The sequence below is a fragment of the Chrysemys picta genome, chromosome 1 (genome assembly GCF_011386835.1).
Source record: "Chrysemys picta bellii isolate R12L10 chromosome 1, ASM1138683v2, whole genome shotgun sequence".
Lineage (NCBI taxonomy): Eukaryota > Metazoa > Chordata > Testudines > Emydidae > Chrysemys > Chrysemys picta.
Window position 1 is genome coordinate 126,733,344 of NC_088791.1, and position 23,419 is coordinate 126,756,762.

Consider the following 23,419-nt stretch of genomic DNA (forward strand, 5'->3'; position numbering starts at 1 on the left):
GTCAAAAAAGAATAAGATAACGTCAGACAAGTAGGTACTGGAAATCATTTCCAATGGCTAATTCCATTCACTTTACTTACCTACCTACCTCTCCGCCCCCCCTTCAGGGATCCTTCTCATGAGCAACTGTTAAGTCAGGAAATAAACCATCTCCTAAACCTCGTGCTGTAGAACCAGTTCCCAGTCAGCACAGTGGGAAGGGTTTCAATTCAAATACTACCTGGTCCCGAAAAAGAACAGAGAATGTAGACTCATTCTGGATCTGAGATCACTCAACAGATATGGAAAGAGACAACTATTCAGTATGGTTACATTAGCAGCAGTAATTCCATCTCTGGACCAGAGAGACTGGTTCTTGGCCCTCGACCTACAAGATGTTTATTTAAATATCGTGATCCAGCCGTTCCACAGTAGGTTTCTGAGATTCACCTTGAGTCAAGACCATTTTCACTACAAGGTACTTCCATTCAGCCTATCATCTGCACCAAGGATGTTCTCAAAGATCCTGTCTGTGGTAGCAGCACATCTTTGTAAACTAGGAATTGTGATATCCATATGTAGATGACTGCCAGTGCCTACTCAAGGCATGATCCTTTGATACCCTATCGGCCACGCAAAATACTATAAATATATTCATGCAGCTGGGACTAAAAATTGAATGTTTAAAAATCAACTCTGACTCAGTACATAATCTAGGATTCATAGGAGCCTATCTAGATGCAGTGAAGGGCCAAAGCCTCCCTCCCTCCCACTACAAAGGTTCAACGCCTTAACTAACTTAATCAACACAGTCCAGGTCAGCCCTCAGACCTCAGCCAGAAATTGCCTACAACTACTGGGGAATATGGTGGCAGGCACCTTTGTAATAAGTCACACAAGACTCCACATGCGTTGCCTTCAAGCATGGCTCAAAGCAGTATATGCACCAAACAGAGACTGAACAAACTGCTGTCGATGCCCTCGACAGTCAAAAACTCTCGAATGGTGGCAAGTTCCACAGACTGTCTCTGTAGGGGTTTCCTTCACTCCACAACCTCCAATATTGATACTTACAACAGATGCATCTTTACTGGGCTGAGGCGCTCATTCCAGACAACCATACGGTTCAAGGTAAATGGTCCCCCTTAGAATCAACACTGCATATCAACCTATCCGAGCTCAGAGTGATTTGGAATGCCTGTTCACATTTGCTATGGTTGATCAGAAGCAAACATAAAGATTGACAGACAACGTAGCATGTATGTTTTACATAAATTTCTAGGGAGGAACAAGATCACCATCCCGTTGTGCTGAAGCAGTGAAACTGTAGAATTGATGCATTTCGCACCGCATTAGCATGCCAGCTGCCTACCTTCCAAGAACACACCAGAGTCCCTGTTTTTACATTAGTTGTCCCCCAAGAACACACCAGAGTCCCTGTCCCTGTTTTTACATTAGTTGTTCCCTGTAATCATTTGGGTTTTAGGCCCTGTGGGTCCTCCCCTTAGGGTGGGGGGGGATCCTTTAGCAGTGGGCGGGCTTCGCCCACTTCCCGGAACCCAATATGTACAGAGCGTGCTCAGTGTCCTCAGACTGCCCTGTTGGCTGGAGCTCTCCCTCCTCCTCCTCTTCTCTAGCTGCCCTGCTGGCTGGATCTCCTTTACCCTTCCTTCTTGGGCGGCTGCTGCTGCTGCTGCTGGCTAGAATACTCCTTCCCTGGACTGCTGCTGCTACCACTGAGTGAGCGGTGGGGGGCCCTGGCCGGCCAGCGCCCCCCTGCCCAACCTTTGGAGGGTGAAGCCAGGACCCCGCCTTCACCACCGTTGCTACCACCTGTGCGGGGTCCTTCCTGCCTGGCCGCTAGGGTTGCTGGAGCTGCTGCCGCTGTTGCATTTGTCCTGGGGAGCTGCTGGAGCCTGGAGGAGGAAGAGGACTGCGCGGACCATCTGCTGCTGGGGGAGCGCACAGGAGTCTGGAGACCACTGTGGAGGGGGCCGTTCAGGACTGAGTAATTTTCAAACTGTGCTCTAGTGGTGGGGTTCTAGACTGTGTCTGTGGGGACACAAGGGGTGTGGCGTGGAGCCTGCCCCCTGGTCCATCTGTGTCTCGTCTCCACCACCACCACCACCACCGTTGCCCCCTCTGCCACCCGCACAGGCCATTTACCATCTGCCTCCGGGACTCTGCTGCTCTCCTGGCCTGCCGCGCCCTGTTGCCATCATTCGGGCCTGCAGCAGCAAGCAGCTCGCACGTTGCCTTTTGGTGCAAGCGCTCGTGGGCACACCTACCCCCCCCCCCCCCACTGTGGACTGACCCCTTCCCCTTTGCACCAGGCCCCCCAGCTTTGCCCCTTGCTGCCTACCCCATTTGTCCTCTGTGGCCTTTAGCCCCTCCCCAGCTTTAGTTTGTTTGTCTGCCCCGCCCTTTTCCCTCTGCAGTTTGGTTTGGTTGTCCCGTCCCAGCCCTACAGTTACCCCTTGGTTCCTCTGCCCCATTCCCAGCCTGGTTGCTCACCTTCCTTTGCGCCCCCCTTACCCTGATTGACCCCTCCCCTCGTGTGCCCATGCCCCCGCCCATGCGCTTGTGCCCCCCACCCCGTTTTGGTTAATCACTGCACCCCCTGATGTTGTTGTGACCTTCCCTCCCCTAGTGCAGCTAGAGGAGCCGGTGTCCGTGACTGTCTTCTCCCCCCTCCCTCCCCCCCCAAGCCCTTGATACTCCTCCCCTCCCGCGCTCTCCCTCCCCCCCCCCCGCCCATTTCGGCGCCATTTAAAAAAAAAAACAAAAAACACCAGAGCAGACACCCTCAGCAGGTAATTTTTGCAGATGCACAAATGAGAAATGGACCCTGTTCTCCACAACATGTTTCTGCATGGAGGTGTCCCAGAAAGACTTATTTTCCAAGGTCAAAAACAAGAAATGTTCCCAGTTCTCCGGTTGTGCTCATCATTCTCAGACACTTTTCTCTTTCATTAGAATACGGGTCTCCTTATGTCTTTCCTTCAGTTCCTTTCATATCAAAGGTCCTGCTCAAGATAAGAAAAGAAAAGAGAGAGCAAAGGTTATTTATATACCTTTGTTCTATTCTTATAGTTCCCAAGACAAACATAACAGGAGTACTTGTGGTACCTTAGAGACTAACAAATTTATTAGAGCATAAGCTTTCGTGGGCTACTGCCCACTTCTTCGGATGCATATAGAGTGGAACATATATTGAGGAGATATATATACACACATACAGAGAGCATGAACAGGTGAGAATTGTCTTATCAACTCTGAGAGGCCAATTAAGTAAGAGAAAAAAAACTTTTGAAGTGATAATCAAGCTAGCCCAGTACAGACAGTTTGATAAGAAGTGTGAGAATACTTACAAGGGGAGATAGATTCAATGTTTGTAATGGCTCAGCCATTCCCAGTCCTTATTCAATCCTGAGTTGATTGTATCTAGTTTGCATATCAATTCCAGCTCAGCAGTCTCTCGTTGGAGTCTGTTTTTGAAGTTTTTCTGTTGTAAGATAGCCACCCGCAGGTCTGTCATTGAATGGCCAGACAGGTTAAAGTGTTCTCCCACTGGTTTTTGAGTATTATGATTCCTGATGTTAGATTTGTGTCCATTAATTCTTTTGCGTAAAGACTGTCTGGTTTGGCCAATGTACATGGCAGAGGGGCATTGCTGGCACATGATGGCATATATCACTTTGGTAGATGTGCAGGTGAACGAGCCCCTGATGGTATGGCTGATGTGATTAGGTCCTATGATGATGTCACTTGAATAGATATGTGGACAGAGTTGGCATCGGGCTTTGTTACAAGGATAGGTTCCTGGGTCAGTGTTTTTGTTCAGTGATGTGTGGTTGCTGGTGAGTATTTGCTTTAGGTTGGGGGGTTGTCTGTAAGTGAGGACAGGTCTGTCTCCCAAGATCTGTGAGAATAAAGGATCATCTTTCAGGATAGGTTGTAGATCTCTGATGATGCGCTGGAGAGGTTTTAGTTGGGGGCTGAAGGTGACAGCTAGTGGTGTTCTGTTATTTTCTTTGTTGGGCCTGTCTTGTAGGAGGTGACTTCTGGGTACTCGTCTGGCTCTGTCAATCTGTTTTTTCACTTCAGCAGGTGGATATTGTGTTTTAAGAATGCTTGATGGAGATCTTGTAGGTGCTTGTCTCTATCTGAGGGATTGGAGCAAATGCGGTTATATCTTAGAGCTTGGCTGTAGACAATGGATCGTGTGGTGTGTCCTGGATGGAAGCTGGAGGCATGTAGGTAAGTGTAGCGGTCAGGTTTCCGGTATAGGGTGGTATTTATGTGACCATCGCTTATTAGCACAGTAGTGTCCAGGAAATGGACCGCTTGTGTGGCTTGATCTAGGCTGTGGTTGATGGTGGGATGGAAATTATTGAAATCATGATGGAATTCCTCAAGGGTTTCTTTTCCATGGGTCCAGATGATGAAGATGTCATCAATATAGCACAAGTAGAGTAGGGCCGTTAGGGGACGAGAGCTAAGGAAGCGTTGTTCTAAGTCAGCCATAAAAATGTTGGCATACTGTGGGGCCATGCGGGTACCCATAGCAGTACCGCTGACTTGAAGGTATATATTGTCCCCAAATGTGGAATAGTTGTGGGTGAGGACAAAGTCACAAAGTTCAGCCACCAGGTTAGCTGTGACATTATCGGGGATACTGTTCCTGATAGCTTGTAGTCCATCTTTGTGTGGAATATTGGTGTAGAGGGCTTCTACGTCCATAGTGGCAAGGATGGTGTTTTCTGGAAGATCACCGATGGATTGTAGTTTCCTCAGGAAGTCAGTGGTGTCTCGAAGATAGCTGGGAGTGCTGGTAGCGTAGGGTCTGAGGAGAGAGTCCACATAACCAGACAAGCCTGATGTTAGGCTGCCAATGCCTGAGATGATGGGGCGTCCAGGATTTCCAGGTTTATGGATCTTGGGTAGCAAATAGAATACCCCTGGTCGAGGTTCTAGGCATGTGTCTGTACAGATTTGTTCCTGTGCTTTGTCAGGGAGTTTTTTTTAGCAGATGGTGTAGTTTCTTTAGGTAATCCTCAGTGGGATCAGAGAATAATGGTCTGTAGAATGTGGTGTTAGAGCTGTCTAGCAGCCTCTTGGTCATATTCCAATTTATTCATGATGACGACAGCACCTCCTTTGTCAGCCTTTTTGATTATGATGTCAGGGTTGTTTCTGAGGCTGTAGATGGCGTTGTGTTCAGCATGGCTGAGGTTATGGGGCAAGTGATGTTGCTTTTCCACAATTTCAGCCTTTGCACGTTGACGGAAGCAAACTATGTAGAAATCCAGTCTGTTGTTTCGACCGTCCGGAGGAGTCCATGCAGAATCCTTTTTTTTGTAGTGCTGGTAGGGGGGATTCTGTGGGTTAGTATGCTGTTCAGAGGTATGTTGGAAATATTCTTTGAGTCGGAGACGTCGAAAGTAGGATTCTAGGTCACCGCGGAACTATCATGTTCGTGGGTCTGGAGGGGCAAAAGGAGACAAACATGGTTCCCATACCTTATTCAGTTAGTGATGCGCCCACCGGTTATTCCCTGAGACTTCCGTCAGAGCCTAGCCATTTGGACTCTACACCAAGTGCTTTGGCGTTGGGGAGGAATGTACCTCCTATGCTGTCTCTGACCCTGAACCGCCCACCCTCCCCAGTGTGTATGAAGACGCATGAGATATCTGAACAGACTACTGAGAGAAGGTGGTTACTGGCACTAAAATCATCTAGGCATGGGGAGGAGAGCAGAGTGCAGCTGAAATCAAAGCATTCTTCATTGGTAGTACCAAAACCAACGCCATTAATTCTGGTATCAAGGCAGGGTACCATCGAGTCTGGGGCCCCAACAGGCGCCTTCTGCGCCTGCGGTACCACAGCATTCAGAGAACATCTCGGTACCCACTACACAGGATACATTTGTGGCAGTGAGAGGTTTAGTGAGCCTATCGGTACTAGTATATCCTGCAGTGCAGGAGACCACGCTTCTGGTACCAGCAGACAGAGGGGTGCAAGTATATTATTGGTGCAGAATTCTCCGTACCGTGAGCCTCAGTCTTCACACCCATCAGTACCATCAAAGGGTAAGCCTGCAGAGTTGGCTGCTCTACACACTTTACTGATGCAGCACTGTTGGGAGCAGCATTCTCTCTCCCCCCCCCCCCCCCCCGCCCCGGTGGTGATTCACCCTCCTCTGAATCAGAGGTGTGGGGAGTTGACTAACAAGTTGCCGCCTGTTCCTGAGTCCAGTAGTGGGCCAAGTGGTGAGTAGACAGAGGCAGTTCAGGAGGACCCTGCTGGACAGCTAGCGGAAGAGGAGCAGCAGCCTCAGCCTGTGCTAGTTTCATCATCCTCTCCTGATGAGGCCACTTCCTCAGACAGCATCTCACCCCCTCCCAAAGATTATAAAGCTCACCAAGAGCTATTGAAGAAGGTGACCTCAAGTTTGGGGATCCAAGTGAATGAGATTGGTTAAGAAGTCCTCCCACTACCTTATTGATATTTTAGCCACCACAGAGCTTCTGTGGGTGGCCTTAACTATTGATGATGCAATTTTGGAGCCCATTAAGTCACTTTGTTAGTCCCCTTCATCCCTTCCTCACCTCAAAAAGGGCTGAGTGTAAATATTATGTTCCCTCCCAGGGATGTGAATATCTATGCTCATGTTCCCCCCGCATGGTTCTCTGGTGGTGTCCGTGGCCAATGAAAGGGAATGGCAGAGTCAACAGGTCGCAGCCCCCAAATGAAAGGGTGCTAAAAAACTAGATTTGGCAGAAAAGTTTAGGGTTGCAACTCAGAATTGCTGACCAACAGGGTACTTTGAGACATGATTTTACTATTTGGGACTCCCACATTAAAGTTTAGGAACATGTTGCCAGAAGACACTAGGCAAGAGTTCTCTTTTCCTCTTTAGCTGATGAGCAGAAATTTGTAGCAAGAACTTCGCTGAAACCTGGACTAGATGCAGTGGACTCTGCTGCTAGGACCATGGCTTCTGTAGTTTCCATACCAGGAGCTCTTGGCTGCAGGCCTCAGGTCTTCCGGAAGAAGGCTAATAACACAAGATTTGTCCTTTGAAGAGTCTTCACTTTTTTCAGAATAAACAGACTCTAAACTCCATGGTTTGAAGGACTCTAGGGTGCAGACCACCTCCTCCTCCTGCTTCTGCATCACCGCCTGCTCCATCTAGTCATCTGGGGGGTGCTAAACTGGTGTTTTGATAGGTCGGTCAAGGACAGCATGCCAATTTCCAGGAAGCCAGATTCGGTCTCCCCCCATATTCACAAACCACCTTGTCCACTTCCTCCATGCTTGGTCCCAGATTACTCGGATGTTGGGTCTTAAGCACTGTGGAAGTGGGATATAGCCTCTAATTTCTTTGTTCCTCCTTCACAATCCCTCTTCAGAGACTACCCTCATGAGGAGCTCCTTCTCCAGGAGGTTCATTTTCTCTTTAGAGTAGGACCCATAAATTAGGTTCTGCAGTTTTATTCCTGTTATTTCCTAATCGTGAAAACAAAGAGGTCTCACACCAACAAATTTTACATGGTCCCCCTAGCTTCCATCATTCCCTCCCTGGAGAGTGGTATACCGCCCTCGACGTAAAAAACACCTACTTTCATGAGACAATTGATCAATGGCACAGAAAATGTCACTTTCGTAGTGAAGCACTCTTAATACCAGTTCACTGAGCTGCCTTTCAGCCTGTCAGCAACTCCTCGGGTTTTCATAAAATGTATGATGGGGTACCTATGTACTAGGAGTAAAAGTCTACTCTTACATGGACAATTGGCTAGTCAGAAGTGAGTCCGGGGCTCAGATACTGTCCGGTATATATCTCATCCAGTCAACTTTCAAAGCTCTGGGTGTGCTGATCAACATAAAGACATCTATCCTTTCTCCAATTCAGAGGATGGAGTTTATAGGAGCAGTTCTGGATTCTGCTCAAGCCAGGGCTTTCCTTCTGGACACAAGGTTCCAAACAATTTGATCTCTTGTTGCAGATCTCAAGGCTCATCCAGTCACAACAGTGTAAAACTGTATAAGGTTCCTGGGGCATATGGCCTCATGCACATACATAGTCCAGCATGCCAGGTTACATCTCAGGACTGTGGCATGTAACCTGTGATTTGAAGCTGCTTGATTTGAAGATAACCGGAGGATAGCTAATATGACACCAATTTTTTAAAAAGACTCGAGAGCTAAGTTCCCTCTAAGATGTGTGGTTGTGAAGCAGCCTACGAAGCGCCGTGCAGGCTCTCAGGGCTGCGGCTGGGACAGATGCCTCTCCCCCAGCCCCAGACCTGCTGCGGTGGCCAAGCCCAGCCTGGCGCTCCACTTCACTTGCGCTGTGGCTCAGCGGCCACAGCGCTGGCTCCTCTCCAGACCCTTCCCTGCGCTCCTATGGGCCCTCCAGTTCCAGGGCTTCTCTCCGCTCCACCCCTTCACTCATCTCAGCCGACCAACTGAGGGCTCCTCTCTCTGCACCTGCCGGCTACCTGTGGGGGTGGAGGAGGTAGAAAGGAGTCCAGATTTGCTATCGCTCCTCCGGGCTGCCGGTGAGGGATGGTCCGCTGCTTTGTGCTCCCCTGGGGTCCAGAGCCCGAAGCGGCAGACTGTCACTGGCGGCCCGGACTGTGGATGGACCTGCCACAGCCCGGGGAGAGGCGACCCTCCCCCACACCTGCCACGGACCAGGGGAGAGAGGCAACCCTCGCCTGGCCCCAGACCTATAGAGGATGGGGAAGAGGTGCCCCAGCCCACCCCTGGACCTGCCACAGCTGGGGGAGAGGCACCTATCCCGTGGCCCCAACCCTGGAGCTGCCACAGTGGGGAGAAGCGCCTCTCCTCTGAAGACCCGGTGCTGCTGTGGGAAGAGAGAGCTGGGTGGAGTCCTCTCTCTCCCCGCCATAGCCCCAGCCCCTCTCTCCCCAGATGCATAGCCCTGCACCCAAAACCCCTCACCCCAGCCCACACCTTCAGCTGGCATCCTCACCCCTCCTGCACCCTCAGCAGAGTCATCACCCCCTGCACTCCAACCCTCTGCCCCAGCCCTGAGCCCCCTTCCACACTCCAAACCCGTCAGTCCCATCCCTGCCGCATGAATTTTGTTATGTGCACCAATATGGAGGTTGCGTCACACATCACCTCCATATTGGTGCACATAACTAAATTCTTTCCGCACATGTGTGGAAAAAATTAAAGGGAACACTGCTCCAAAGGTGATCCTTGCAATTACCTGTGAGTAAGCCTAACTTCAGTACCAGGCAAATCGGCCCTAAATGTTCGAAGAGCTCTCGTGTTCTAGACAGGACTAAACAGTTCCGTTAGTCAACCCAACTATTCATGGCTATTGCAGTCAGGATGAAAGATCTCCCAGTCTCGTCACAAATAATTTTATCGTGGATAGCTTCCAGTATTCATGTATGTTCTGATCTGGCTGGCATTTCTCCACTGAGCAAAATAATGGCATATTCTACAAGTTTGCAAGAGGCCTCAGTGTTATTTTTCGTACAAGTCCTTATCCAGGACCGTGGTAGAGCAGCAGTCTGGTCTTCGATGCACACCTTCACATCCAATTATGCCATCACTCGGGACTCCTAGAGACTATGCTAAATTTGGACAAATTGTATTCCAGTCTGTGTATGCATAGGCTCCAATCCCCCCTCCTACTTTACAGCTTGAGTCAGAGTGGAATGCCCATGTGCAATTACTCAAAAAATGCTTAATAACCTTTTGTAACTGTTCTTCAAGATATGCTGCACATGTCCATTCCACAACCTGCCCTCCTATCCCTCTGCATTGTAGTTGTCAGGCAAAAAGGAACAGAGGGGACTCTGGAGCAGCTGGGTAACAGTGGTGTGCAACAGCACAGGACTTTTGACCTGCCCCAACAGATGCCACTGAAGGGAAAATTTCCTATGACCGTGTGCAGGGTGTGCACACGCTAAGCGTGGAATAAGAACAGTTACAGAAGGATAATAACCTTTCTTCGGCCCCCCCCCCCCCAATCCCTTGTGTTAGATACAGAAGAGTGAAATGCTTTTTGGTAAAATAAATTTCACCATTTCTAGTCTGTGACTTAGGTTATGCTTGAAATTTAGAATGGACTTAGTCTGCCCTGATTGATGCCTTTATTTAGAGTTACGATCAATTAAAAAAAAAAACCTGAACGTGTTCATTTGTTATGTTTTAAGCAAAAATTAATCCCAGTGCCCGTTGTGAGATTACTATGGAGTCCCTCTAAATTCCTGCTCAAACAAGATATGATTTACTACTCGGGTTGCTCTAAAACAAGGGGCATAGGACAACTTGTTAAATTTACCTTAATGAAATACAAAGATTATCTGGTAAAATTTGTTTTAGTGCTGCAGAGTTTGTTTTTGCCACATTCTAAAAGATTGTAAATTCTAGATTTTTTTTTTTAGCTTTACAAATAACTTTTTCTGTTGTAAAGGTATAATTATTACAGATAAGTGCTGCCCTGTTACAAGCTTTGCAGAAATTTTTTTGTGGCAAATAGCAGGAAGGTGGGAAAGTTCAGTTGAAAATCTTTTCAATATTAAAGCTAAAAACAGGCAATTAGATACTCTTGAAGAGAGAAAATATAAAAGCTAAAGTTGTTCAAAAGCAAAGTAAGTTGCCTGTACTGAATGTATTCAGTATTTTCTATCCCTGCCTTTCTGATTTAAGGGACTGATCTGGCTCTCATTGAAGTGAATGACAGATCTTTTGACTTCAATGAGAACAGGTTCAGATCCTGTGTGTGAAGATGAATATAACTACTGTATGTATAACATATTGTGAAATATGCAGTTGTGCAAGATAGCCAAGTAAATATTACTGTGTATGTAACTTCTGCATTTCCTGATTTTTAAATGTGCATCCTTAAACCTGTAATAGCTTGGGTCTTTTTGTTTTTATTAGCTAATCATGTTGGATGCAGCAGATAAGTGACTGAAAACTAACCTACACCTAGAATCTTCCTTTGTATTTCCTTAGTACTTTTCTACACTTTGCTTGTTTTTTTTGTTGTTTTTGTTGTTGTATTTTTTTTAATCTTGTACTTTGTTTAGCCTTGTTAATTCTTCTGTACTATTTTGTTTTTTGGAATTTTTGCCTCTTACCTTTAATCACTATCCATACAATTTTGAAATTCCAGACTGCAAACACTGGGCCTGTTTTAAGGCATTGTCTATTTGCTTGTACTGCTCCACCTCTCCTTTTCCCTCAGGCCTTAAATATTGTGGTGATACAGATTAAATTGAACTCTCAGAGAGATAGTTAAGCAAGAAACTAGATGATTCGATACACTTTTCTTCAAAGTTTGTATATCTTCCAGATTACTGTTTTTTTTTTTTTTTAATTACTTACTTTTTTTCAATAGGATCCGTGACATCAAATGGTCCCACCACCACATTGGTTGAGAAAAAGGCTTCAGGCACAAAAGCTAATGGTGGCAGTCCACAATCCTCATCCTCTGGTTACACTCAAAATAAAATGTGCAGCTCTAGTGTTTATCACAAACAGTTAGCAGCTCTAAACTGTTCTGTGCGTGACTGGATAGTAAAGCATGTAAACACAAATCCACTCTGTGATCTGACACCCATATTTAGAGACTATGAGAAATATTTAGCAAGCATTGAACAACATCATGGAAGCAGTAGTGATAGTGGCTCTGAAAATGAAAGCAACAAAACAACTGGAACTCAGTCTGTTCCTACGTTTGGGACTTCAAAACTTCAGCAAGGATCAACTTTTTTGTTTAACAGCAACAAAACTGAGGATGAATCAGACAAGAAACCTGAATCAACATCGGAAAAAAACAGAGAATCACCATTAGGAGTTGCATCAAATGTCTCATTTAATTTTGGCAAGAATGTTGATAGTTCTATTTTGGGTTCACTTGGTTCTGGCACACTAACTAGTTTTTCATTCTCCCCTGGGAATTCGGGTGTATTTGGAAAAGATGCAAAGCAGGGAAAGTCTGTCTCCACGCTTTCCACCAGGGTATTGGAAGCTCAGACAGAAAGTGGAAGTAGTGAGGATAAAGGTAAATATTGATTTTTTTGATAATTTGAACTTTTACTAATGATAGGCTTTGAATGTTTGGGCATAACTTAATATTCCAAGGCTGCTTTGTAGTGAGCTATTAAGCTTAACAAGGGGTTGTATAGGGTTATTCACCGTTTTGCTCTTGTATTTTCAATACTGAACGATTGCAGAACTTTGCCTCTAATCTTGAATTTCTCAATCTTGCTGTCATGACAGTAAGAAACTATAAATTTTAGTTGGATTTATACATTTTAATAGCATCTTTTCAGTGTTACATAAGCAATTTGCCTACACAAGTATTGAAATTTTATGATTGAAATCTTAGACTCGTGTTCATCCAAAATTTCAACCAAATTTGTAATCCAGACCCTGTGTTGATTTAGTCATATACTAGTCTGACGTATTAGAATAAAAAGTGCACATTTCTCCCTGCAATGTGATAAGTATAATCACCGGTGACATTTAATTACATTGTAATCTCTAGCTCAAATTAAACCAAATGTAACTTTAACTGTACTGGAACCTGCATATCTAATTAAAGGGGCTGTAAACTACCCCACCCCGTTCTTAAAGTAAGGATCCCTTTTATCTGTTTTAAACACTGCTCCACATAATTATAAGTAATGACTCACAAACCTAGTGTGGCCCATTGTGTCATTTTTATAACAGTGCTGAATTTTAAATAGCACTGTCAAATACTGATTAAATTATTAGGCAAAAGTGTTATTTTATGTGTGAAGTTGGTAATTGGAGTACTCTTGGTTCCCTGTCCCTTACTTATTCTGGAATAAAATGACTAGTGATTAGTACTGTGAAAATATTTATAAATGTTTCCGTTGTAACCCCTGTCCACTGTGGCTGTCTTTTGAAGTTTAATATAGGAGCTGGAACTCTATTTGCTTGTACACACCATTTCAGTCTGTGCTTATATAAAAGTAACATAATCTAGGACTTTAGTGAGGGGTTGTTTAAGCGAGAAGTGGGAGGTAGCTTCCCTTGCAAGTGTGGTGGGGAAAGGCCCTAAAACTTGAGTTTCTGTGGAATGTAAACTTTTGAACAAAACTAAGTTTCTGGTCTTTCTGAATGTGAACCAACTGTACAGTGGTACATTAAAGCTTTCAAGTCTTAAGGCAGTTTCAGCCCCGCTGCAGCATTCAGTAGCTTTGTCAAGCAGCTGCAGAATGAAATGAATAAAATTCTGGTCAGTTTCACTGCTGCTGTTCATAAGTATTTAGGGAGCAGTAAAACTACCAAAGATCTTGTCAGTTTCCTTCTGCTACTGCTTAGAAAAGTTGTGAGTAGCAGCAGAGGCAGGCACAGCATCCTGGTAGAATTCCTAGCAAGTGTGGGGGGTGGAAAGAGGCTGAGCTCTTACCCATTTTTAAGCTGTTGTCTCTTGATACCATTGGTATAGCTCTCCTCCTGCCTCCCCCTCCCCCGACCTACCCCTAGAATACTTTTCAAGCCCTCCATATAACCTGGGTGGTGTTTTTTGGGGGGGAGGGAACTACTCCTGAATCTCTTTACTTTATAACTAAATCTCCCAACCAAAAAAGTCCTGGGTTGTTTTTGTTGTTGTTTTTAAAACCAACCTTATAATTAGCTAGCTGCTATTCAAACTTCCAAAAATGTAATTAGGATCATTCTGATCTCCATATTCATTTAGCTGGTGTAGTTATTAAAACACTAGACTTAATGACCACAGAAAGTTTCTTATAGTTGCCTTACCTCCAAGACACAAATCAATTTAAAATACTTTTTGACAATCTCTGGACTGTATATCTGCACTCTCAATATGTATGTTTGTGTATTATCAGTAATACAGTGTAAAGAAACAATAAGTGGTATCTGCGTAACGTTCTGGGTTGTATTAAACCATTCCTTTGTTTAAGGAGGAGATGAAGAGGAGGAGGAGCCACCAAAAACAGTTGTTAACGAGGTAAAAGAAGATGATGCCTTCTACTCAAAGAAGTGAGTGGTCATTTTTAATGTTTACAAGCCATAGTAAATAAAAATAATGACTTTTTAAAAAAGAAAATAGATATAAATTAATTTTTTTAATTGAAATCGCTGTTTTTATTTACATGTTGCAAGTTCTGTACCTTCTTCCTATTCTAGTCCTAAATTGCTGAAATTGATGTTTTCGTACTTTTTTTAGTTTCGTAATTGTTAAAACTTTAGATTTTACATAGATTTTTTTTTTTTTCTTCTGTGAAGTTTCATCTGAGCTCATCTATGTGGAATGTCTAGGGCCTCATTAACATCCTTACTGTGAGAACAACACATGTTCAAACAAAATTGAGCAAAACTTTGTGCGCTATTCGCAACCAACAACACGTTCTGATATTGCAATTCCACAGCTCAAGAAAGCTGAAACACTTTGACCAGCTGTTCTCCTCCATCAGGTTTTGCAATTCGAAGTTGGAGACTTGTTCTCATAAGTCACTTAGGTGCTTTTGAATATCCCTCCCAGAGGAGACTGGGCATAGGAGTGTAAAGTTAGACGTGTTTTTGAAAATTTAGGTGTGTATATGAAATAATTCACAATATTTAAGGTATTTTAAGTCTAAATTTTCATTGTTAATACGGAACCAAATTTGCTTTGAATTCAGACTTTAAGCCTATTAAAAGAAGTGTTTAATTAAAATACAGTTTTAGTGTCTGATGCTCCAAACACTTACGTACATGCTTAACTATAAGCATGTGTGTTGTCCCATTGACATAAAAGGAACTATTTATGTGAGTGAAGTATGTACCATATTAAATCTTTGCAGGATCGGGGCTTTAAATTTAAATATTTTGAAGCAAGGTTTACAAAGTACACAAGATCTTGTTTTAGGATAACAGGTTCTACGTTTTGTTTTAGTATATTGCAAATGCTGGGATTTTGACTTTAACCATTAATATTTTCAAGTTCAGCTCTCCCATTTTTTGAACCCTTTGCTTTGTGGTCCTACTAAAATCTATTCTTACGCTTTTAACTTGCGACCGCATCGTGTGTGATGCTGACTGTTTTTCCCCAGTTTTGCAGTAAAATTAGCATTTCAAACAAAGATCAAGAGTTTTATGTATTAAAATCTGTATTGTTTAACTGCTTTTCTTAGGTCTTTTTTATATAACATATAGTCATTTGGCTTTCACTTCGTATACCATAACTTGGTGTCCTTGTTTGAAACTACAGTCTCTTGCATATTTGATTTTATTTTGTTGAGAAGAATATCAGCTATCACAGCTGTTTACCGAATGGGACTTAAGTAGCTCTTTCTTGCCAAGTTTTCAGTGGCCTTGTCTACACTACAGGGAAAATTCGATCTAAGCTATACAATTGGAGTTAACGTGAATAGCGTAACTCAAATCAACATAGCTTAGATCTGCTTACCGCGGGGTCCACACTACACGATGTTGATGGGAGACATTCTCCCATCAACTTCCCCTACTCTTCTCTATCCAATGGAATAGAGGAGTCGACGGAAGAGTGAATCGCAGTCAGTTTAGCGGGTCTTCGCTAGCCCCGCTAAATCAACCACTGATGCATCAGTCGCCGCTCGTCAATCCCCTGGTAAGTGTATACAAGCCCAGTATCTTCATAAAACTTCCAAAACTATTCAAATTTTCCATAGCCTTATTTTTCCATAAAGTTTTAACTTATAACAAAGGACTGAAAGCATTTTAAGAGTCAAAATGTCACACTTTTTTTGGAGACTATTTCAAATGTAGTTGAATCAACAGTTTAAAGCCAAAATGACACATTTTCTTCCTGAAACAACATTAATATTGACAGCTTATCCATGCTATGGGATCTATCATCTGGGTAGTTGCAGTAAGAACCTAAATAATGTATTTTGCTGTGGTCTGGGAGACTAGACATGTGTAGGTTTTTTTTTTCTATTCTATAATTGTCAGGTTTAAATTATTGAAAGGACTTTAACTGTAGATAAAATCCTCCATTATGTATTATCTGGGAGATTTTTTAAAACTTTATTTATATATCTGTACATACTGTCTGACTTGTTTTATAGGTGCAAACTGTTCTACAAAAAAGATAATGAATTTAAAGAAAAGGGTGTAGGAACGCTGCATTTAAAACCTGCAGGAAATGAAAAAACTCAACTGCTGGTGCGAGCAGACACCAATTTAGGTATGTAACTTTCTTCTGAGTCTGTCTTGCTGGTCCTGATAATGCTCTATAGTGAAATCTACATTGGTGCTCTTTTCTAAAGGATCCAGTGCTTTCACTGTAACTAACTGATATACATATTGAGCACACACAAGATACTAAGTACTCAAATAAGAGATACTATCAGGTCACAGTCACAGTTCAGAGCAACTGCACCAGCTTTCCCCCTCACGGTCCTCTAAACGCAGCACCCTAGGCTGCCAGCTCCTCAGCCGTCACCTCTTAGGTAGAGACCTGCATGTGTCTTCCTCCTGACCGGCTGCACAGTTCTATCTGCCTACACTGTGATATTCCCAGCAAGCCAGATTGCCTAAACAAGCCAGCGTCTGCATTTCACTTCTGCTTTGAAGGCTATGAATAGCAGTAATTGCCAGCCGTTATAAGTAACTACACAGCCCTTTATAAACAAGCACATTTATTCATAAGGTGAAAGCATTAGAGAGAGAAGGTTAAAAATAATAATAAATGCACACATGCTAATAAGTTTTTACCAGAGATTACCTCCCAACTGCAACAGGATCTCCGCTAGGAGTCAGTCCTTCAGATCCTACTAGGGGATTTTTGTATGGCTATAAGTCTTAGCTTAGAACTAGCACATCAATGAATGGATTAGTTTGTCCATTATAAGGCTTGGGTCTTTGATCTTGAGACTCTGGTAACAGCTAATCAGCAGATAATGGTCCTATCCTCAGGGCACAGCTTCAAAAGGCTGGGTTTTTGCATAACTGAAGGTGGGGAATTTGCATTCAGCTCCCCCTAGAGATTCCCCAGGCAAATCACTTGACGCTGTCCCAAAAATCCATTCCTGGCTGGTATATTGTTCGATACATAAAAACATAAGTCCTTTAAAGTTCATATCACTTTCTACTGTTCACATCATATTTCCCCCCAGAGAGGTTACCTACAATCTTGGACCACCACAATATATAAATCATTCATTTAATACAGTAGTCCCACAAAGATGCTTAAACTTAATTCAATAAGGTTTTCCAGGGATTTTGATATAAATTGTGACTACTAGGGCACTAGGAAGAGGTAGAAATCAGGACTTTTGCATCTGGGATAGGGAATGGGCTTGTTATTGGGTGGCCTTCTATATTGAGATCTGAATTAGATTGTACACTAGAAATTCCAGCATGTAGGGTGCTGCTGAGCTCTGGTGCATGAAAACCTCTTAAGATGTAATCAGTATGGTACAATGGAAGACTGAATTCCCCCCTTTCCTAATACTCACTACTACATTTTTTTGTGAATTATTTCCTAGGTTTATGAAAACATTTTTTTTGTTTATGCATATTGCTGAGTTTAAATTTGAAACTACTCTAATACAGCACTAACTTTGAATGTGATTTTTTTTAAATCACTTAGTATTTTAATATGTTAACTTATGCCTGAGTTAGAATATCACTGTTATTTATATTTCCAGCATATGTTGTGTGAATGAACAGTGGTAGCCATAAAAAATTAATTCTACTACAACACGTCCAGTACTATATTAACAGCTCCTGTATGTTTAGTGCAATTTTTTTCTACTGCTTAAGGACTCTACTTGATGTCTCGGAATAGTAGTTGCTATGTTTATATAGACGTAATGTGAACACTCAGATTTCGGTTTGTGTGCTGCATTTCCTCATTTAGCTGAGGTTTAAATTGGTCATAGGGACACTTCACCCTCCTAAAAACAAAATCCCACGTGTGCTCTTCACCCTAACACTGTTCCTCCAGCTTCTCTTATTTTTTGCTGTTCTCACTTCTTTGGAGGGAAGGTTTCACATTTCTTTCCTTCCCGTGAACTACAAATCACTGAAATTTTACCTCTGGCTAAGAGGTGGGATGTAGGCCCCTGGTGCCTTATGGATGCTCTGTAGGTAAGCCAAGTATTTTATAAAGCAAAGATCAACACACCCCAGTCTCTACTGGCAGAAGAACAGAAGCCTAACCTTGGACCTTAACTTGTCTAATACTGCCAGTTGGTCAGTACTTCCACTTGAGGCCTTTCTGGCAGTGGCAGAGTGAATCTGATGAATTACCCATGAATTTCATCTCCCCTGGGTCACCAGTGAAGCATCCTTTTAGAAATCGCAGAGGAATAGATATTTGGGAAACAAAATTTCTTTGTCTTCTCCCCACAAGAGCATCTCCAGCAGCTGTAGTAGATCACATCTGCAAGCTTTGCCACTTGCACACAAATGGATAATCAGAATGAAACGGACCATTCCAATTTGCTGTTGCTTCCCCAAGGAATCCTAAAGTAAAAGCATACCTACAACCCTTATTGGTGGGAGAATCCCTTGAATATAAATGGTGGGGGAAGAGAGTATCCCTCATTCCATACTAAAGCTTAAATTCCTCCTCTGTAAGCTTACTAATATGTAAATTTTCTTACAATACCAATAACTTGTTTAACCTAATATGTTCTTTTCTCACAAATGCAGGTAACATACTATTGAACGTGTTGGTTCCGCCCAAGATGCCATGCACAAGAACAGGAAAAAACAACGTTCTTATAGTCTGTGTTCCCAATCCACCAATTGATGAGAAGAATTCCACTGTCCCTGTCACTATGTTAATAAGAGTGAAAACAAGTGAGGATGCAGATGAGTTGCACAAAATTTTACTTGAGAAAAAGGAGGCCTAAACATATTGCAGTCAAATGATCTGAGAAATTACTGCTAAACTGCTGCTACTCATTTTTTCTTTAACTTCTTAACTCTCTACTCTGACATTCTAAGAACTGTTACAGGAATTCTGAAAAGTTTTTGTGAGGAAAAGCTAAAATGGCTAATAAAAGCTTTAACTGAACACAAGTATCCATCTGTCCTCCCTCCTTTTTTGGAATATCTAATGTATGAACCATATTTGGATAAAATTTGTACATTTTAAATTAGTGATTGCTGGATGGACTGAAATCAAAGTACAAAATGTTGTACCACATGTTCTTCACAGGCTTTAAGGTGAAGTGCAGCAACCTCCTTTTTTGAGAAGGGAGAATGCTAAATTGTTTAACTCTTGAAACTATTTCTAGACTGAATAGAATTTTTTTTTTTAATACAAAATCAGTGTCTGCTAGCTTCTGGTAAAGGATCTAACCTTTCAAACTGTCACCTGAATAATTATGTATCTGAATAACAATGCTTCTGTAGATTCTTTTTAAATTAATAAGAAATGTGATGTACTGTTGGGATTCAGACTGCATCTGTGGTTCCTCAAAGCAAATAATTTGCTTGCATTATTTCTGTTGACTTTAATGTTACTCTGCTACAAACAATTCAGTTTTGTTGTGCTTACTGTTGCAGCAAGCTAATGGTGTGCAATAGTATCCACAGACAAGTGGAAGACTATTAGCTCTCAACCAACAACCAGACTGGCCCTATAATTGGTATTCTTGTTGACAGAGCTAGAGGCCAAGGGAGGAGACTCCAATACTCTCTCTCCTAGAAGTATTCTTCCCTACTCCCTCCAGGTTGAGACACATCAAGAGCAGAAGCAGTTTGGTGGAGGAAACTGGTCAAGGCAAATACATGCCCTATCTGTTAATAAAATTTACTAAGCACGTCTCATGAGCATCAAATTATTTTTTAAAAAAATCTTTGTGCTGTAAATGTCTCCTGACATGGCCAAGAGTCTGTGTAAACTTGGGTACTATACTATTAAATATTTTCTTTGTGATGTGATAAAGCAGCAGAATACTACTTGCTGGCATCAAATATAGCAGTAGGGTTGGCTGCAGTGTTCTATCTTTTGGACTACTGAAACATCATAAAGTGTGAGTAAAGTATTTAGTGTTAACCTGGAAGGAAGCTCGGATGCTGTATAGACATACCCATTTTAAATATAAATTGGTGCCTTTTTTGCATTTGGTTTTGTATTTAGCCACTAAAGTGTGTGTGTGTGTGTGTGGTTAGTTTCCTCAATTTTTTCTAACGTCGTGCTGGTACGTAGCGCAGAGGTCAGAACTTAAATGTTTGCATGTTAATTCTGTGAATGAAAATCATAACATGTACAAGTTTTACAGGCTCAGGTTGAAGGGCCAAGGGCTGAAATAATTTTGCATTTGTTTTTAGAAAACAGTGTCTTAATAAATAAATAAATTTGAGTAAAGAAATTTGTTTTGTAGGCTGCCAGTCACTGCACATGGAGGGGAATAATCTTTTGTGATGAGCAGATCACTCATTATGCACCTCACACTTTAAGAGCCATTGTGTATTAGACGGTTAGAGGTATTGTGTTTGGTACTTGTTTACTTCCTCATGTGCAAAGATGTGTAGTAATGTGCTTTCCATCAATTGCAATATGGACCAATAAAGAAGATACACAGAAATTCATTAGGAGAGGCAAATGTAACTAACTTTCCACGTGCCCCTTGCACAGCCATCCTGACTGATATTTGCCTTTGAAATGAGTGAAATCTGGGACTTTTGTACGTGCATGGTTTTGGCTTGCTCGTGAAGCTAGGTAGGCTAAGTAGAAGAGGCCAGTGAATGGTCCTGCTGTATCTGTGATTGGAAGAGTTGTTTAAAACATTGTTTAAATTGTGATTGTATGTTTGAGGGTGGGTGTTGAGGACAGGAAAGAGAATGGGACAGATACTACTTAATGAAAATCTAATATGCTGGAAACTTTGTACCCCACAATGCCCAAGCTGGCAAATACACACATTTTCTATCTTAGTTTGGGAAACAATGAGTAAAGGAGGTGGCACACCTTATTCTTTAGCTAAGCATGTATTGGTATCAGTAAATGGCATGGAGAATCATATGGGAGAGATGGAAATAGGTAAGTGTATACTCACATCTTTGCAATAGGTTACCCTATAAAGTCTCCCTTAAAAAGAAAAGTATATGTATGAAATGTCTTAGGTCTAATAATATTAAAAACAGTGTTTTTAATTTAAGAACGTAATCCTACAGTTTATTACAACAGATCTTTGCTGTTAACACTTTAAAACAAAATTAAACAGGGAAAAGTGATAGAGATATGACAGATGTAAAATTGATCTGTCTAATTAAAAGTTCTGTGTATCTTATATTGACTTCAGTTATTTGAATTGTGAGATGGGGAGAACTTAAATGTATACTTTTTTACTTGTGTTCAATTGTACAGCACAAATTATTTTGCTCCCAGGGTTATAAAAACAAATGTTGTGGCACTATGGTTTGAATTTTGTAGTTCATAGGGCACTTTCGGAGGGAGACACCTAAAAAGTAGATTCTGGGATTAGTCTACAGATTTCAATGTTTGTTTGCATGAAAATTTAATAGAAATTAAGCTCTAAAAACGTATTAAAAGCAAATGTAAAAATAGTTTGTTAGGAAATTACCATTAATTATATAGTTTGTATCAGGGTGTCTGTCATATGCTACTTTATTATAAAAGATTGTCTTATTTAGAATTCTAATTCAATAAATTTCTGTATCTTGCCTTGTAGATAAGATCTGTTTTCTTTCCAGAAGTATGGGGAATAAACAGGAACTAGAAATACTAGTGAATAATCACAACTATGATATAATTGGCATCACGGACTTGGTGGAATAATACACATGACTGGAATATTAGTATAAAAGGGTACAGCTTGCTCAGGAAGGACAAGTAGGGGGGAAAGAGAGGAGGTTGTTGCCTTGTATATCAAAGATGTATACCCTTGAGGTTGAGATGGAAATAGAAGACAAGACTTGCTGAAAATGTCTGGGTAAGGATAAGAGGTTTAAAAAAAAAAAAAAAAAACACGGGTGATGTCATGGTAGGGGTCTACTATAGACTTCCTAACCTGGAAGAAGAGGTGGATAAGGCTTTTAAAAAAATATACCAAATCATCCAAAGCACAGGACTTGGTGATGATGGACTTCCCAAACGTCTATTGGGAAAATAATACAGCTGGGCACAGATTATCCAACAAGTTCTTGGAATGCATTGGAAACATTCTTTTGTTTCAGAAGGTGGAGAAAGCAACTAGGAGAGACTGTTCTAGAGTTGACTTTTGACAAATAGGGAGGAACTGGTTGAGAACTTCAAAGTGGAAGGCAGCTTGGGTCAAAGTGATCATGAAATGATAGAGTTCGTGATTCTAATGAACAGTAGGAGGGAAAACGGCAAAATAAAGAATGGATTTCAAGAAGGCAGACTTCAGCGAACTCAAGGAATTTGTAGGTAAAGATGCCATGGGAAATAAGTCTAAGAGGAAAAACAGTTCAAGAGAGTTGTCTCTGAAAAACTGTCATTAAGGGCACAAGTGCATATTATCCCACTGCATAGAAAGTATGGCAAGAGATCACGCTGGCTTAACCAGGAGATCTTCAATGATCTGAAACTCAAGAGTGTCCTACAAAAAGTGGAAACTGAGTCAAGTTATGAAGGATAACCATAAAAAAACCCAAAAGCCATGTAGGGACAAAATTAGAAAAGCCCAGGCACAAAATGAGATTAAACTAGCTAAAGACATAAAGGGTAACAAGAAAACATTCTACAATACATTAGTAGCAAGAGGAAGACCAAGGACAGAGTAGACCTGTTACTTAGTGATAGGGGAAAGCCAATAACAGAAAATGTGGTAAGAGAAGTGTTAAATGCCTTTGTTTTCACCAAAAAGGTTAGTTGCAATCGGACATCTAACATAGCAAATGCCAGTGAAAATGAGGTAGGATCTGAGGCTAAAACGGAACAAAGAGGTCAGATGTGTTCAAGTCAGTAGGGCCTGATGAAATACGTTCTAGAATACTCAAGGAGCTGACTGAGAAGATCTCAGCCATTAGTGATTATCTTCAAAAACTCATGGAAGATGGGAGAGATTCCAGAAGACTGGAAGAGGGCAAATGTAGTGCCAATCTATAAAAGGGGATAAGGACAACCTGGGGAGTTACAGATCAGTCAGCTTCACTTCAGTACACAGAAAGATAAGGGAGCAAATCAGTTTGCAACCACCTAGAAGATAAGGTCATAAGTAACAGTCAACATGAATTTGTCAAGAGTAAATAATGTCAAACCAACCTAACAGTTTTCTTTGACAGGGTAACAAGCCTTGTGGATATGGGGAGGAGAGGGGGAAGCAGTAGATTTGATATATCTTGACTTTAGTAAGGCTTCTGATACTGTCTTGCATGACCTCATAAACAAACTAGGGAAATATAGCCTACATGGAACTACTATAAGGTGGGTGCATAACTGGATGGAAAACTGTACCAGAGAGTAATCATCAGGGGTTCA

The 23,419-nt window shown here is 42.2% G+C and overlaps 1 protein-coding gene across 5 annotated transcripts in view; it reads left to right on the top strand.

Moving 5' to 3' along the window:
- NUP50 (nucleoporin 50) overlaps positions 1 to 21,644 on the top strand; it is a 35,286-nt gene extending 13,642 nt beyond the window's left edge. For 4 of the 5 annotated variants that reach the window (XM_065569878.1, XM_065569897.1, XM_065569867.1 and 1 more), the window contains 4 exons: positions 11,375 to 12,040; positions 13,935 to 14,013; positions 16,062 to 16,180; positions 18,655 to 21,644. In XM_065569878.1, coding sequence (XP_065425950.1) covers positions 11,375 to 12,040; positions 13,935 to 14,013; positions 16,062 to 16,180; positions 18,655 to 18,857 — 1,067 coding nt within the window. In that variant the 3' untranslated portion in view covers positions 18,858 to 21,644. The remainder of the gene's footprint in view (positions 1 to 11,374; positions 12,041 to 13,934; positions 14,014 to 16,061; positions 16,181 to 18,654) is intronic. The other variant, XM_065569902.1, reaches the window with a different exon arrangement.
- Positions 21,645 to 23,419: the final 1,775 nt, after the last annotated feature.